At 40.6% G+C, this 18,986-nt stretch overlaps 1 protein-coding gene across 2 annotated transcripts in view; it reads left to right on the top strand.

Annotated features, from left to right (window-relative positions):
• Nucleotides 1-18,986, top strand: part of LOC121547345 (cGMP-dependent protein kinase 1) — a 179,432-nt gene that overhangs the window by 4,643 nt on the left and 155,803 nt on the right. Inside the window, exon 1 of one of the 2 annotated variants that reach the window (XM_041858559.2) lies at nucleotides 16,957-17,536. The exons of the other annotated variant lie outside the window; for it this stretch is intronic. Coding sequence (XP_041714493.1) covers nucleotides 17,232-17,536 — 305 coding nt within the window. The 5' untranslated portion in view covers nucleotides 16,957-17,231. Of the gene's footprint in view, nucleotides 1-16,956; nucleotides 17,537-18,986 lie in introns of those variants that run through there. 2 annotated transcript variants of the gene reach the window in all.

Raw genomic sequence — 18,986 nt, forward strand, 5'->3', positions numbered from 1 at the left:
ACAAAATTCTGTTCTCTTGTGGCTCTTTAAGGGTTAACAGTTCAGGGATGTCTCTTCCACATCCAAAATCATAATTCTCACTCGCTCAGATAACTTTTCCCCAGCCTTACTGTAGTCCACGTTGCAGCTAGTGGCCAACCCAGCAAAAAGTCCTTCCAAATGTCTCTCACGTATTTCCACAGGTGCATATATCCAAAGGTGAGTATTTCCCAAAGGTAAGTATCTCCAAATCCTTATATTCCTCATGGAAGTGGACGTGCAGCACTCTTGTCCTCCAGAGAGCCCAGGTTGGAGACTGTGTCTCTTCCCTTCCCAAACCTTCAGCTCATCAGCTCCTCATTTGTTTCAGCTGCGTGGGAAGATTGGCCATAGAGGGGTGGAGTTCCCGACCATACCAGCAGATGGAGCCATAGCTGTCTGGGTTTGCAGCCACCTCAGGGGGATGTAACGTCCCTCCAGGACACAGCCTCTCGTGACATCACAGAGTATACATACAAAATTATGTATTATTGGAAAGAGGAAAGGGAGAGCTACATTCCAGACCTCCCTACCCAGTAAACACAAACACCTTTGGCAGACATATCAAAATGGGTTGGGAATATGTCATGTGGAGAGCGTTTGCACATTGAGAAGATGTCGCCAAGACATCAGAATAGAATGCTGATGCCTGGCCGATGTAGAAACAATGTAGAACTGTAGAATTTAGAATATAGGTATTCTTAATACCTCTGTGAGATGTCTTGCCAATTAGCAAACAATGTCTAAACTGCATCTTCCCGATGCATCATGTATAGATCCATTGGACAGAGGTATCTGTACTATCTGGGTTTGTTGCCTCTCTCTCACACACATTTTTCTGTCACCCACACATGTACACGTGCGTGTGCAAACACAAACACCCACAAAAACATACTCAAAATGTCATATGTTGTTTTAAAGGCATAAAATGCTAAATTTTGTTACAAATATCGTTCAATCAATGAAAAGCGTGGCTATTTCTAAGACTCTGTATGCTATTAGGGCCGGGACGATACCAGTATCGTGATACTTGTTAGTATCGTGGCAAGGAAACAAAACACGAAGCAGATGTAACTTCTTTAGCACAAAATATTTTACATACTCAGGTTTTTAAAGGACCAAAGAGTTTGATCTGCTTAGTTTTTTTTATTTTTCCCATGTAAAAAATATTGTGATACTGGTATTGTCCCGGCCCTACACACTTAGAAAATGTTTTATTATCTAGAACCTTAAACGGTTCTTTGGTTGTCCCCATAGGAGAACCCTTAGAATAACCCTTTTTGGTTCCAGGTAGAACCATTTTGGATTCCATGTAAAAACCCTTTCCACAGAGGGTTCTACATGGAACTCAATAGAGTTCTACCTGGAACCAAAAAGGGTTCTCCTATGGGGACAGCCGAAAAACCCTTTCGGAACCCTTTATTCTAAGAGTGTATGTGCCATATTGCTTTATTTCCTGTTACAAAAGGAATACGCTACTATCAAACATTGTGACAACCAACCCTGCATTGGGGCTAGTTGTTACAAGTGGACAGAGTGTGTTTGATGGCTTATAACTCCATGTTGGAATAAGGTATGAGGATACAAATGTGCCCTATTTCAACCCAAGACCTTGGTCTTTATATCAAGGCTGAAAAGAGGAAGATATACTGTTGCTGAGAAATAGTAAAAAGTGTGACAAAAAACCCTGGTCTCCCCTACGGTTAGCCTATCAAATAATGCATTTGGTAAACTAATTATATTGTGCGTAAATCCTGGATGTGGGATAAGCCAATAAACCAAACATCCAAAAAATAAAGAAGAATGTGGTCACAAAACAATTAGCAATTTCATCATGGAGGGATGTGGCAACTTTTAGACGGAAAGACAGCAGTCTAGTGATTTTAATTGATTGGCTCCATCTTGAAACTCCTAGGGTGAATTACGCACAAAGGATGTCCATAACACCAGCAGATTTTTTAATGCAAATATTATTTTATGCAAAGAGTCCAATGCATAGGCCTATTTATGCATATTTAGCCAAATACAGGCTACTCCATTAAAAATCTAATCTGTGCTTTTCAGATTTCACTTTTCATGTCCCTCAATTGCTTCAGAGCAATTTCCACTGGGTACTGCTAATAGCCCGTTACTGTGGCCCCATTGAGGGCTGTTCAGCTAAAAGCTGTGGTTGTCATTTTATGCAGACAGTCATGGTGATGTAACCTATAGATTAGTGAGGGGACACTGTTATGTCTGTTGTGATGAGTAACTTATTCATTAGACATTTTTCACCTAACTCTGTTGTGCAATAATGAGTGGTCCCTATGATTGGTTTACTCATAGCATTTCTGTTACACTGTTTATACACACTGCGTATTTATATACTGGATTCTTATTTATATACTGTATTATATACCGGATTCTTATACATATACTGTATTCTTCACATAGCTCTTTCGAATACATCCACTACTGCATTGCATTGCATTGCATTTTTGTTGCACTGTTTATATATATCGCCTGTATGTATATACTGGAACATCTCATTCCAAAATCATGGGCATTAATATGGAGTTGGTCCCCCCTTTGCTGCTATAACAGCCTCCACTCTTCTGGGAAGGCTTTCCACTCGATGTTGAAACATTGCTGTGGGGACTTGCTTTCATTCAGCCACAAGATCATTAGTGAGGTCGGGCACTGATGTCGGGCAATTAGGCCTGGCTCGCAGTCGTCGTTCCAATTCATCCCAAAGGTCGTCGATGGGGTTGAGGTCAGGGCTCTGTGCAGGCCAGTCAAGTTCTTCCACACCGATCTCGACAAACCATTTCTGTATGGACCTAGCTTTGTGCACGGGGGCATTGTCATACTGAAACAGGAAAGGCCCTTCCCCAAACTGTTGCCACAAAGTTGGAAGCAAACAATCGTCTAGAATGTCATTGTATGCGGTAGAGTTAAGATTTCCCTTCACTGGAACTAAGGGGCCTAGCCCGTTCCATGAAAAACAGCTGGTTGAGAGAATGCCAAGAGTGTGCAAAGCTGTCATCAAGGCAACGGGTGGCTACTTTGAAGAATCTCAAATATAACACATTTTGATTTGTTTAACACTTTTTTGGTTACTACATGATTCCATATGTGTTATTTCATAGTTTTGATGTCTTCACTGTTTTTCTACAATGTAGAAAATAGTAAAAATAAAGAAAAACCCTTGAATGAGTAGGTGTGTCCAAACCATTGACTGGTACTGTATATACGCATAGATTGCATTTGGATTACTGATACAGTGTTATTTGGGTAGTTAACGGGATACGTTCCTGACCTTTATGATTTCTTGTTTTTGATTATTATTTGTGAACTTGTTTGAAATTTTCACTGCATTGTTAGGAGATAGTAGCACAAGCTTTTCTCTGCATCCGCTATTACATCTGCTAAACTGTGTTTTGATTTGATTTGATAGAATGTGCTCTAGAAATGAATTGGAACGGTTTAGTTGCTTTTACATAATGTCCTCTCAGCTCTTGTTGTTTGGGCACCATTGATAACACATGTGTCCTGATGCATTGCTAACGAGCACTAAGGCATCGCCTAAAGTTGTTAACAAACTTTGTGGAACTGACGCCACTTTTGATCATTATTTGGCACTCACACTAACATATAGGCCTGCATTGAGCACACTGACTGAGAGGTCCACTGATATTGACAATCCACTGACTCTTGTGAAAGTGTATTTTTATCGCTGATTGATATAACGAGAGCGCTGTTTTGTACTTACACACACTCCAATACAATATTGAGTGCCCTGACTCAGAGTATGCTTATTATGAGTGTGCATAGGAGCCGATACGACTCTCACTCTACAGATACTAACATTTTATGTGTGCTCACTGTTGGCTCAGAAAGTGTTTTGATCTTTTGAGATGCAGAATTCCACTTGAGTTGGAGATGTCACGATATGTCACAGAGGAGCTTGATTCACAGTTTTAATAGGGTGGATTGGTACCTTTCTCTGAATCATTGATGGAATCACTGGTCTCTTAGTCAGTCAGCACCTTCTGCTCTCTCTTGCACTATCTGCTTTTTGGTTCAAGGTTTTAAAGATGTGACGCTCAAACATGTCCACAGGATCTGCGTCTGACTCTCATGCCATTCCCTTTTATTAGACCTAGGCATCCTCAGCTCTCATTGCAAGTGTTAACACTACACAGTTTGAAACTCCTAAAGATCTCAATGTGAGCACTGTGCACTGTAAGCCATGTGTGACTATTATAAACACAGCCTCAAGGCAGTTTCTCCACAGACACACACAGACATAACAAAAGTGACCACTGACCCAGATATTCTCCTCTAGTTGCAGGTAATAACAATAGCCACAAGATGGCAGCAAAATGCTTTTTCATGGTTAGGATCCATTTGTGAACGGGAGTGGCTGTGTGACCGGGTACTCTGGATGCCTATTTCCGATAGGTAAACAACTGTACCTTCTGTGCATGTGCTACTTCACGGTGAAAGGAATGTTGTATAAACGTTGTCTGCTGTAACTATAACATCGACATGATTTAGCCTACAAACTTCTGTTATAACTAATATACTACATAATAATAATAACATGCCATTTAGCAGATGCTTTTATCCAAAGCGACTTACAGTCATGTGTGCATTCATTTTTACGTATGGGATCGAACCCACTACCCTGGTGTTACAAGCGCCATGCTCTACCAATTGAGCTACAGAGGACCATGGTCGACGTGTAAGCGGCCTACAATTGTCTTTGTCTGTTGTAACTATAATGACATTGCAGTATTACAAACATAAGCAGGACAGAGACAGGCAGTCTAAATAGCGATTGAATGTTCTTTTTTTCCAGGTGGGAGTTGCATGCAGCGATCTTGTCAGCATATCTTGGAAGATTACATTATTGCAAACATAAGCACATGGCAGACAGGGAGTCAAATTACTAGTGTTCTTTTTTCAGCTTTTCAGTCTATGATATGGCAGCTGAGAATTTTGTTTCAAGGGGGCACAAAACATTTTTTGGGGCCAGTGCTACAGTTAAGTGATCTTTTTTGTATTTTTTTTATGTCATTTAGCAGACGCTCTTATCCAGAGCGACTTACAGTTAGTGAGTGCATACATTTTTATACTGAAATCGAACCCACAACCCTGGCGTTGCGAATGCCATGCTCTACCAACTGAGCTACATCCCTGCCAGCCATTCCCTCCCCTACCCTGGACGACGTTGGGCCAATTGTGCGCCACCCCATGGGTCTCCCGGTCGCGGCCAGCTACGACAGAGCCTGGATTCGAACCAGGATCTCTAGTGGCACAGCTAGCACTGCGATGCAGTGCCTTAGACCACTGCGCCACTCGGGAGGATAATGCCTGAGAAGCCGGTGTTTGGAGGATATATCGGCACGGGTGTTGTTAGGCCAGAGACAAAGTCGAAGGTCGGCAAACCGTGCCAATATATCCTCCAAACACCGGCTTCGAGGGCATTATCACTTTTATACAACTGGTTACCAACATATTCAAATAATGATTGACATATTTTCATTAAAAACATTATTTTGATGATTTTATTCATATTATTTAATCTTTCCACAAGATATAGTCCCGACACAAAACTAGGGTTACTACCCAAGCCGGCTGGTCGTTCGTTCTATTGGTTTGGTTGCCAGAGACGCGACCCAGTCGTTCCTTCTAAATGTTCCATTGCCATACTGGCTGGCAACGTTCTTATCCCTTGCTTGCTAGCTAGCCAACTACGGCTAACTTACAGTCACATCAAAAAGTGCAGCCAGAATAACAACAGTAGCTGCATTTGCATTTGTTAAGCTGTTTTCTAGAGACATTTATATGGACACTGAGCTAATGAAGCGCGATTTTGCCTGGCATAGAAATTGTGCTCACTCATCAGGACACTGTAGTTCAGAGGAGCTAGCCAACAACACAGCTAACACAATCACTTCAAACTGAATCTGGAAAGACTGCAAACTAGCTGCACTTCGTTTCGTTATATCTTTTTTCAATTTACATTTCTTTGTGTATATCCATACAAATTTGGCCAGCTGATTCATGATTTGGACTGGCTGAGAAACGCTGCCTGTCTGTCTCGTCCTAACTCCTGACACGTTCATTACTATGGGACAGCTGGAGATTGAATTTGAATATTGAAACAATGTTGCAAATGTCGGAGAGACAGACAGCAAGGTTTATACAAATCTCCACTGTTGAAAACTAAATGTTAGTCTAAAAGAAATGTGAGATAATGTCTAGAAGCTTTTTATAGTGGAGATCAAGTTTATAAAGTGCCTGGCTGGGCTGATGAGACAGTGGATTGCACAGTCAGATGGAACAGAGTAAATAGGCATTTTAACATCATAGATTTAGCCGGTGGTAACTTGTGGAATAATCAACGGCTGGAATGCGGTTTTAACCAATCAGAATTCAGGATTAGACCCACCCATTGTATAAACGGCTATATCGGTCCACTAAAGGACTAGGGGGGTGCTGCAGCACCATCAGCACCCCTACTTCCCGCAGCTATGGTTGTAACCATGTTTTAGTTCACTGTGTATACACTGTGACAACCCAGAATAACAAGGCGAGTGGTAAATGGATCCACTTAAGCTGTTTTGATCTAGTATGGACACTATACTGTCCATGCAAACACACAAGGGATGAGAGGCCCAATTTGATAGGTTGTTGTACATGGCTTACACTGTCTGCACCCAATGTTTCTAATTTAAAACTCCCTATATAATCAAAAAGCTCCTTCAAACGCACTCCAGAATGGAAAGTGTGTTATCTTGCTGAGACAGACAAAAGGCCTTTGGGTTAGCAGTGGCCTGTGCTCGCATGTAGAACAGAGGCACGATTCTCTGCATTTGCATCCCTCCTCCTCACCCCGGCTCTCTCAGCCACTTTAATGTGACTGAGACCCCCCCCACACACACACACACACATGCACACATGCATACACACACACTAACACACACATACACAAACACAATGCACACAATGAACACAGGCACAAACACACATTTGAACCGCATGCACTTATGTGGTCCCGTGTAGCTCAGTTGATAGAGCATGGCGTTTGCAACTCCAGGGTTGTGGGTTTGATTCCCACGGGGGGCCAGTATGAAAAAATGTATGCACTCACTAACTGTAATTCGCTCTGGATAAGAGCGTCTGCTAAATGACGTAAATGTCAGTCTCATTAAGACTAATTGGACCGCTGTGTCTGTCACATACAGATGATGTATAATGAACTGAGGCTTAAACTGCATCCCACTGAATGCTCTGAAGTATGTGTTGGTGCTGTCATCTTCAGGACAGGAATACCGGCTTACTTAACGGAGGAATAAACACACATGTTCATCATTGGTGTTTTAACCAGAACGTGGGAATGCCCTTTTTTTTTTTTCGCACATGCGCAGTTGTACATCTCTCATAGGGCATAACTGTACCAGTGTAAGAACACAATTTATAACATATTAGTCTATATGTTAACACCCCCACTTGCTCTTATACTGTACAAGTCGTATTCAACCTAACTATCAACACATTTAGCTTACAGTTATACATCTCACAAATGTCAGTTTACATTCCAAACATATAACCCAATAATTTTTCATTTTTGAACATCGTTACAGGTTTAGTCAAAACATCTGTAACCATGTCTGCCGTTGGACAATATTCAATACTTATTTTGCCATCACTGAGTGCAGATCGAATGAAATGATATCTGATGTCGACATGTTTACATCTCTGACGACATACTGGGTTCTTTGACAGAGCAATTGCACCTTGGTTATCTTCAAAGATTGTTACTGTTGCATATTGGCACTCACTATCCATCTGGCCCAATAACTGTACAAGGTACAAACTTTCTTGTGTAGTAGCAGCCAGTGCCATGTACTCTGCTTCACATGTAGATAAAGCTACTGTTGGCTGCTTCTTAGACCTCCATGAAATAACAGGTCCACATTTAGTTAAACTAAAACAATACCCTGTTATGCTTCGTCTGTCACTTTGATCTGCTGCCCAATCAGCATCACTATATGCTACGAGGTTGAGTTTTTCCACCCCCTTTTTGTAACACAACTCCTGATTCATTGTCCCCTTCAAGTACCTCAACACATGTTTAGCTGTTATCCAGTGTTGCTATTTTTTGTTCTGATAGGGATTGTGACAGCTTGCTGACAATCCAACTGATATCCGGTCTTGTACATGTCATAACATATATCAAGCTGCCTATCACTTCACGATACCTTTTTGAATCAATAGGTTCACCATCACCATCAAAGTTTTGTTTTTGTTCACATGGTGTTGACCTTGTTTTACAGTCTGACATACCAAACCTTTCCAGTATCTTGGTTATGTACCTTGTTTGGTTCATCTTTATTTTCCCTTCACTTTGTGTAAAATCAATGCCTAGGAAATGTCCAAGCCTCCCAAGATCTTTCATCTTACATTTTTCACTTAACATTTCTTTTACACTTGTGAGTCACTATCACTAGCAGCGATAATTAGATCATCGACCCAAATTATCAAAATGATCCTTTCTGTTGCAGTTTGTTTGTTATAAACACAGTGATCAGCTGGGTTCTGTGTAAAACCATTTTCACTAAGGTGATCATGCAACATTTTGTTCCAGTTCCTTCCTGACTGTTTCAGGCCGTACAGTGACTTGTTCAGTTTGCAGACTAGTTGCTCACCTGTATCTGACCTGACTTCAAAACCCTCTGGTTGCTCCATGTACACGTCACAGTCAATAGGAGCATGTAGATATGCTGTTTTGACATCCATCTGATGTAACTCTAAGTCATACTGAGCTGCTAGCTGCATCAAACAACGTACTGATGTCATATTTGCAGTTGGAGAAAAAGTCTCCTTATAGTCTATTCCTGCCACTTGACTATACCCCTTTGCAACATATCTTGCCTTGTATGTCTCAGTCTCATCTTAATTGTTTTTGACCGCATAGACCCACCTGCCCCCTACTGCATTTTTACCCTCTGGCAGTGTGGTCAATGTGAATGTATCATTTTCTCTAAGGGAATCCATCTCCTCCTTCATAGCAGTAGCCCAAATCTCTGATTTTGGTGAAATCATTGCTTCTTTGAAGGTTTGTGGTGCATTGCACATTACTCTGTAGCAGTAGTCAACACTAGGTGGTATCTGGTCATCACACTTCACTTTACACTCATAGTCTTTTAAGTACTGAGGTTTCTTCCTCGCTCTGTCTGGATAGCGTGGACTCTGACTATCTGATGTCTCGATTTGCACATCTTGTGTCTCTTCTGAATTTTTATCTGCCATCTTGGCTTTTGGCATGGGGGATTCAAATCTCTCTTCATGAAGATCATCACTCATTTCCAAATCTGTCTGAGTTTGGCGTTCGACTACACCTTTTGTAACGAACTTGACTAATCTGTTTTTAAGAACTTTTCCAGTGTCTGGGTAGTAGACTAGGTATGCTGGACTATTTTGATCATACCCGACAAAAATACCCTTTTCACATCTTGAGTCCAACTTTTTCTTGTTCTGTCTGTATGCATAGCAAACAGATCCAAATTCTTTCATCTTTGAAAGATCAGGCTTTCTCCCAGTAAACATGTAGTGTGGAGTCTGTCCTATACGCTTATTGTAACACCTATTGCGAATTACTGCAGCAGTCATTACAGCATATGTCCACAATTTCTTTGGTAGGTTGCTCTCAAGTAGCATGCATCTTGCCATTTCAAACAGTGTTCTCCAATTTCTCTCAGCGGTCCCATTTTGATGGGGTGAGTAAGGGGCTGAAGTTTCATGTCTTATGGCATTCTTACTGAGCAGTGACTGGAACTCTTTGGCTGTGTACTCTGTGCCATTATCTGACCTGACACACTTTATTTTCCCATAAGGGGCCACATCAGCAATAAACTTCTCAGTAGCTTTTACAGTATCACTTTTTGCTTTTAGGAAATACACAAAAACTGTCCCTGAATAATCATCCGTAAATGCTAGAGTATATCTGAACCCATCTTTCGCCTCTGGCTCAATAGGGCCAGCCAAATCAGTGTGCACAAGCTCAAGAGCTGCTTTTGCCTTTTCATCAGGCTCTCTGTTTCTGCTCTGAACAAATTTTCCCTGTGTGCAGATTTCACAGTTGAGGGTAGATTTGTCAATCTTACCTGTGATTTTCATTCCCCCTGTCACATTTTCTAACTTTGACACATCCTCAAAATTACAGTGGCCAAGAATTTTGTGCCATGTGTGAATATCATAGCACCCTGACATCCATCATCATTTTCATCACTTACAGTGTTAAGATAGTAAAGTCTATCGTACTCCTCGATGTCAAAAGTGGTACCGTTCTTGTGGATGAGCTTGTTACACCCCTGTCGAAAGTTGACTGAAGCTCCGTTGGCTGTCGCTGCTTTAACAGAGAAAATGTCCTGTGGAAACGACGGCACGTATAGCGCCTTCGTCAGCGTTGTTTTCACCCGACGACCCGTGTTGTCTCTCAGGTAAACCTCAGCTGCACCTCTCCTCTCCGCGACACCATTCGTTCTTGTTCCGTCAGCCAGCTCCACGGAATGTTTTTCCGGTTTGAATGTCTCGTCAAACTCCTTAAACTTCCCGATGTCCGTGACTATATGTGACGTTGCTCCCGTATCAACCATCATCCCTTTTTGTTTCAGTCCACGAACCTGACAGTCACTTATTCTGAATGCAAATGTGTGGCCTTCAGCATCTGTTGCTTGTTTCACATTGTCTCTTCTTTTTCGTCTGCAATTTGCGTCAGTGTGAGTGGAGCTCTTGCAAAAACGACACCACTGTCTCCGTTCTCTGCGCTCTCCAGTAACGGTACATTCCCGGGCCTTGTGCCCTTTCTGGCCACAGTTGAAGCAGGTTATCTCGGTCCCTTTATCTCTTCCTCTTGGCCAGCTAACTTTAATGTTACTTGCCTTCATCACGTTGTCGTCAGTGGAAATGGCGCTAAACTTCTCGGTGCTTTCATAGCTCCTCAACTTGGTTTTGAACTTGCCATAAGTTGTCGGCTCGTCACTCTGCGTTATGTGGATGGCAAACGGCTTAAATGATTCGGGCAAACCTTTCAGAATCATTGCAATCAACAGCCCGTCACTTAAAGTCTCTTCAGCATTCCTCAGTGCTGTAATAGCCATCTCAGCACGAATGATATAATCCGTAACACTTTCGTCAGCAGCTTTCTGAAGAGAAGTTAGCTCAGTGTAGAGGCTAATCACACGTGGCTTCCCTTTACCTGCATAATGTTCCCTCAATATCTTCAACGCTTTTCTCCCATCATCTGCTGCTTCTCTCATTATCAGGGAAAGACTTTTATCATCCAAAACCTGTATCAATTCGGCGTAGGCTTCTTCATTTTTCTCTCCGTCTTCTTCATCCACGCTCAATATGGTGGCCTTTAGCCCTAGCAAACGCAAGTGCCCCAAAAACTTTGTCTCCCATAACTCGTAGTTTTTTTCATCTCCGTCGAAACATAATCTATTCCATCGGCTTCCATGTTCCCTCCTGGGCCCATAACCTGTTGGTGCTGTCATCTTGAGGACAGGAATACCGTCTTACTTAACGGAGGAATAAACACACATGTTCATCATTGGTGTTTTAACCAAAACGCGGAAATGCCCTTTTTTTATTTTCGCATGCGCAGTTGTTCATCTCTCATAGGGCATAACTGTACCAGTGTAAGAACATAATTTATAACATATTAGTCTATATGTTAACAGTATGTATCCACACAGACAAGTTAGAGAACGGTTTATCTTGCCTTGTTTCAATGCTGGAGATAATTGTCAGCTGGAGTGCATTCTTTTCAATCAATTTGGTGCTATTTTCACAAGTATGTGGTGAATTTTCAAAACTCTTAGTACAAAACTCGAAACTGGTAACACTTTCAATGCAGCAAGTCTTATATTTAATCCCTTTTATTGTACATCATTTTGTTTGGAGATATCAGAAGGGCTGGAGCCTGAGTAGCAGGAGAAGTTGGAAGCACTGCTTGCAGAGTTTGTGGATGTCATTGCAGCACGAGATGAAGACTGGTGGAGAACCAGTCTGGTCCAGTACTCAATGGATACTAGCAATGCAGCACCTATCCGTTTGTGGCCACATCCCAGGGCTGGGCCCCTGCCCTGTCATGTGAAATCCATAGATTAGGGCCTAATGAATATATGTCAATCAACTGATTTCCTTCTATGAACTGTAACTCAGTACAATCTTTGAAATTGTTGCAAGTTGCATTTATATTTTTGTTCAGTATAATTGTTCAATTGCAAAGCTGTCATCAAGGCAAAGGGTGGCTATTTGAAGAATCTCATTTGTTTAACACTTTTTTTGGTTACTACATGATTCCATATGTGTTATTTCATAGTTTTGTTGTCTTCACTATTATTATACAATGTAGAAAATAGTACAAATAAAGAAAGACCCTTGAATGAGTAGGTGTTCTAAAACTTTTGACCGGTAGTGTATATAGATCTGAAACATTTGTTTGCTATCTAGTACTGCTGCCTGCCTGGCTTTGTAATAAGAGGGCCTAAATAGGATTCCAGGCAATGTGTGTTATGAGTTGGTCACAGGAGGGCGCTGTAGACCCTTATCAGGGTTGTGTCCTCATTTGGCATCACTATTACAATACTTCATCAAGTCTGTGGCTAAGTAAGATAAGCTACCAAATGAAGCTCAAGGGTTAAAAAAGAAGAATATGATAAATATTATCCTAAGCTCAAGGGAACAATGATAACATAGAAAGAATGGTCTCATTTATGTAAAATAGAGCCATAAGAGAGAAAACATGTTGGAAGAGATTATTATTTTGATCTGTACTTCCTCAGTTTCTGGGACTTGTCACAGACATTAGCTCAAACACAATGATCTATCCAAACTATTAATCAGTGTTTGCAATACCATCATTCTTTATGTTACCCCAGTGTTTTGGGGTCAAACCATGCTGTTTCAAAGGGGTGAATACCATCATCATTGTCATCCTGCCTGATCATAATTAGAAGTGGTCAGCATCTTTTATATGTCTCAAACCATGATCATGAGTATTGTCCTAATGGTGGGAATGGGAGTAAAAAGATTCACATTATAGTGCATACAGTACATCCCTGCATTATCTGCACATTACTACTGAAACCATGCAATATTTTGTGCAAAGTAATTGCCTACAAAATGCGATACAATACGTAAGGGATAATCAACAAGGGGCTCTATACGTTCTACGTAACAATAAGGTTTGACCAATAGTCCTATAAATCTACCCTAATCCTCACTGATCATGGAACTGATATGACAACTGTGCTAGGCTCCAGGTTTACACTGCCAGGCTTGGTCTGCGTTCAATGATTCCATGATCCCTTACAAAAAAATATGGCAGTTTTGAAACTGCAGTAAAAGTGCAGTAACTGCAGTCGACTGTGGTATTTTGGACGCAGTAATTGCAGAATAACTGCAGTGCACCTCAGTTGAACTGCAGTTATACTGCACTCTAACTGCAGTTACACTGCAAAATTACCGCAGTAAAATAAAATGTGTTACTTTGGACACAGTATTTGCAGCATACTGCAGTTATACTGCACTCTAACTGCAATCTTTTTCATAAGGGATGAAGTGGGCTACATGTCACAAATTATTGAACAACTTGTAATATGTTAAATATTATCCACTATTACTAGCGACCCTCAGGATCAACCACACGGACGAGACAAAGGAAAGAAAGGGAAACTAACGATGTAATGGAATGATGCCAAATGTAGGCTACAAATTGAAGGGAACTAACACTAAAGTGACAGTTGAAAACGTGTCCCTCCATGATTTCGCTGGGATTTGTTGTGATATTTGTGGGCAAAAATCTTTTTTTTGCTGCGGCAATTCTGACATTTGCGTGGCAATAGGCATTTTGTTCAATTTGTCGCGAAAATGCTCTGATGAGGAAAAAAGATTGTTGACGTGTGGCTTGATTGAACCATATTATGCAGTAAATGTGCGGTGATTGGTTGAAATGCGAGCCCTCTTTTTGCACTGGGTGATGGGTCAGTTTTATGCGATAATGTTCTGATGATTTGTCGGTTTTATGCGGAAATAGTGCAGTGATTAGTCAAATTTGCAAGCCCTCGCATATTATTCAGGAATTGTTGATTTAGCAAAAAAATTACGTTCGCAGAATCCTGGAGGGACTGATTACTGATGGTGGCTACCGATCGTGGCTAATATTTAACATGATACAAATAGTTTTTTTAAAGTCTGCGCTGAAATTAAAACCTTCTAGAGTGCACAAAGGTTATTTGTCTTGACTGTCACTCCGCACGGATTCGGCACGGATTTATCTCATTTGGCTTGCGTCTCTAAAATTAATCCCTGAAAGTTATAAGGCCGTACCATTTTTACTCTGTGTAATGGCACAGCATTTCATATACTTCACTGTGAGAAAGGGGCACACATAGCCTACCTGTCATGTTGACATGCTTCAGTTTGCTTCTCTATGACTGGTTTCACATTCGTCTCAAGGGATCATAAAGAAAAATCATCTAAAACAATTGCTATTTGTTATTACAATCCCATTCTCCAAACGGATTACTCATTTACCTAGCTCTTATCAATGACACATTACAGTGCATGGAGAATGGTGTTATTTATATCGGAAATAGTATATGTTTTTCCACTTGGAACTGACAGGTACTCAACCTTACATCATGGTTTCCTCGATAAGTCAAGATTGGGTACATTTTTGGCTCTGAATGAAAGTTGAAAATACCTATTTTCCGGCCGTCCATGTTGACTCCAATGCTTCCCACAGTTGTGTGAAGTTGGCATGGTCCACAATTCTTGATACACATGGGAAACTGTTGAGCATGAAAAACCCAGCAGCGTTGCAGTTCTTGACACAAGCCGGTGCACCTGGCACCTACTATCATACCCATTCAAAGGCACTTAAATATTTTGTCTTGCCCATTCACCCTCTGAATGGCACACATACACACTCCATGTCTCAATTGTCTCAAGGCTTAAAAATCAGTCTTTAACCGGTCTCCTCCTCTTCATATACACTGATTGAAGTGGATTTAACAAGTAATATCAATAAGGGATCATGGCTTTCACCTGGATTCACCTGGTCAGTCTGTGTCATGGAAAGAGCAGGTGTTCTTAGTGTTTTGTATACTTGGTGTATATCTACATGTCAATGAAGAAAGCATTATGTCACATTACTTATTATGAAATTAAAAAATAGAAAGATGGAGCAAACTGAAGTTTGCAGTAAGGAATATTTATTGTTCCTCCAATCTGTCAACATGGATTTGCTGTATGTTAGCTTTGTCAAAAGCATTACAATTTACGGTAAGTTTTACATCTTTAGAATAACAACAACAACAGAACAGTTAAACTACAATAACATTCTCAGTAACGGTTACAAAAAGTTTTTCTTGCTATGACTGTGATGTGTGGTTGTTTATCTACCTTACTTGAATGCACTGACTGTAAGTCACTCAAGTTAAGAGCATCTGCTGAATAAACAGAATGTAAATATAAAACAAACACTTGCAAAGCATGCTGGGTATTATTCTAATGAGCTCCAGCCCCAAACAAGTACAAATTTGGTCGGTCCGGAACAGACATAATCTTGCATTTCTTTTAGACTAACATTTCGTTTTCAACAGCGGAGATTTGTATAAATCTTGCTGTCTGTCTCTCTGACATTTGCAACATTGTTTCAATATTCAAATTCGATCTCCAGCTGTGGCATAGTAATGAACCTGTCATTTGTCGGGATGAGACAGACAGGCAGGCAGGTTTTCTCAGCCAGTCGAAATCATGAATCAGCATAATTTCTATGGACATATACAAAGAAATATCAATAGAAAATAAAAAAGTGCAGCTAGTTTGCATTCTTAGCAGCTTCAGTTTTAAGTTATTATGTTAGCAGTGTTGTTGGCTAGCTCCTCTGAACAACAGTGTCCTGACTAGTGAGCACATTTTCTATGCCAGGTGAAATTGCGCATCATTAGCTCATTGTTATGGATATATCCAAATAAATGTCAGCAGAAAACAGCTTAAACAAATGCAAATGAAGATACTTTGTTGTTATTCTGGCTGCACTGTTTGACGTGACTGTAAATTGGCTAGCTAGCAAGCAAGGGCTAAGAACGTTGCCAGCCAGAATGGCAATAGAACATTTAGAACGAATAAACGTCCATAGATACAGAACAAAAATACTTGGGTTGTGTCTCTGGCAACCGAACCGATAGAACGAACGACCAGCCGGCTTGGGTAGCAACCCTAGATTTGTGTCGGGACTATATCTTGTTGAAGGATGAAATAGTATGAATAAATTAATCAAAATAACATTTTTAATGAAAATGTTTGAATCATTATTTGAATATGTTGGTAACCCGTTGTATAAAAGTGATAATGCCTTCGAAGCCGGTGTTTAGAGGACATATTGCCACGGTTTGCCGGCCCTCGACTTCATCTCGGCATAACAACACCCGTGCCAATATCCTCCAAACACCGGCTTCTCCGGCATTATCACTTAACTATACTCTACTCTACTGAACTATACTTTACTGTACTGTACTCCACTGTGCTCTACTGTACTGTACTCTACTTAGCTTTACTGTACTGTAATGTACTGTACTCTGCTGTTCTAAAATGTACTGTGCTGTCCAAACTTGTGAAACATAGATGTCTATGATTGATTAAAATCTGAACCAATCATAGAAGTCTGTGTTTGGGCTAAATCCAAGGCTGGTCGGACCAGAAACAATCTGAACCAATTATAGAGGTGGTGGACGTTGAACTCAAGACTGGACCACACCAAAAAAATATTGAAAAAAAGAAATCCGGTCTGGACAGCACAAAAAAAACGTCCAAAAGACATCTGCGTCGGTGCGTGCATACTGGGTTATTACACTCGTGGGATGGATGATTGTGCTTCGGCTTCCTGCGAGCGTTGACGCTCACTCTGGGAACTGACGTATGTGAGCAATAAAATGAAGCGTATTGCTCGTCACATTTGACCAACCTTAAATTTGAAACTCACCTCAGAGCTTCAAATCAAGCGCAATAATTGTTCTGGCCGAAATCTGGAGCAAGTGTTCAATTTGTGTAGTGGCACTGAACGGGGAGGTTGCCTTCCATATCTGTGCATCATTCATATCATTTGCAAAGTTTGCTGCGCTCTTGTGATCCTGACTTCTCTGGAAACTATGGGGACTCTACGCGATCTCCAATACGCACTACAGGAGAAGATTGAGGAGTTGCGACAACGAGACGCGCTTATTGACGAACTGGAGCTGGAATTAGATCAAAAGGACGAATTGATTCAAAAGCTTCAGAATGAACTGGATAAATACCGATCCGTTATCAAACCGGCGACGCAACAAGTCCACAAGGCAAGCAAACTACAGGAGCAGCACAGGACCAAGAGACAGGCGATATCAGGAGAGCCCACCACCTTTGACATTCATGAACTCAGTCATGTCACTCTTCCATTCTACCCCAAGAGCCCACAGTAGGTGTAATATGTCCATCTTTGTTCATTGTCTCTTACCTGTGTGCTGACTGCTGGGCATCTTTTTTATATCCCCATGTCCCTATTAGAGTATGAGTCAACTGGTACCAAAAGTGAATACCATGACAACAACATTGATGTCTAGTAGGCTAATTGAATGGCAACATGATGGCTTTAGATTTGCCTGTGTTTGCATTTGCAATGAGGTACGTTTTCTTGTGTGTGTGCGTGTGTGTTATGGCAACATGATATCAGGCAGCCACTATATCTTTGCGTAATGGATGCTAGTTGTGCAGTGACAGTATGGTTTGTGCATACACCTGGCTGAGTATACAAACGTTTGTTTTATTTGAGTTTGACACTGTTATGCAGTCAGTAAACCCCCATCATGCATATCCACTCAAAATGTTACAGTAACAGTCAGCCTCTGACAGCATATGCCTGACATTTCTAATTTACTTGTTGCTCAAACCCACATTAAGTGTTTAGAAACATAAACTATTCTTATTTACAATAAAAGTGACTCCAAAATGAGACAATACATTAAATACATTATTTATGAATCATTTTTATTGGGAACAAAATAATCTGAAACAACTAAAACAAACTGCAAATGCATCCAACAAGTTTGTGGAGTCACAAACTTGATGTAGTCATTGCGTGCTAGGAATATGGGACCAAATACTAAAGTGCATTTTGTCCAAAAACTTTTGGTTCCCTAAAATGGGGGGACTTTGTACCAAAAGTGTTGTAATTTCTAAACGGTTAACCCGATATGGATAAAAACAAGGTCAAATTAAAACTGACAGTCTGCACTTTAACCTAATAGTCATTGTATCATTTCAAGAGCTAGAGTACAGAGTACAAAAAAAAAAAAATGTGTCTCTGTCTTTTGGAGAGTACCAGTCAAAAGTTTGGACACACCTACTCATTCCAGGGTTTTTCTTTATTTGTACTATTTTCTACATTGTAGGATAATAGTGAAGACATCAAAACTATGAAATAACACATATGGAATCATGTAGTAACCAAAAAAGTGTTAAACAAATCAAAATATATTTTATATTTGAGATTCTTCAAAGTAGCCACCCGTTGGTGGAAATTCCACAAATTAACTTTTAAGAAGGCACACCTATTAATTGAAATGCATTCCAGGTGACTACCTCATGAAGCTGGTTGAGAGAATGCCTGAGTGTGCAAAGCGTTCATCAAGGCAACGGGTGGCTACTTTGAAGAATTTGTTTAACTCTTTTTTGGTTACTACATGATTCCATATGTGTTATTTCATAGTTTTGATGTCTTCACTATTATTCTATAATGTAGAAACTAGTAAAAATAAAGAAAAACCCTGGAATGAGTAGGTGTGTCCAAACATTTGACTGGTACTGTGTATATATACATTTATTCAGGTAAAACCCATTGAGAACAGGGTCTCATTCTCAAAGGTGCC

Source organism: Coregonus clupeaformis, chromosome 31 (genome assembly GCF_020615455.1).
Source record: "Coregonus clupeaformis isolate EN_2021a chromosome 31, ASM2061545v1, whole genome shotgun sequence".
Taxonomy (NCBI): Eukaryota; Metazoa; Chordata; class Actinopteri; order Salmoniformes; family Salmonidae; genus Coregonus; species Coregonus clupeaformis.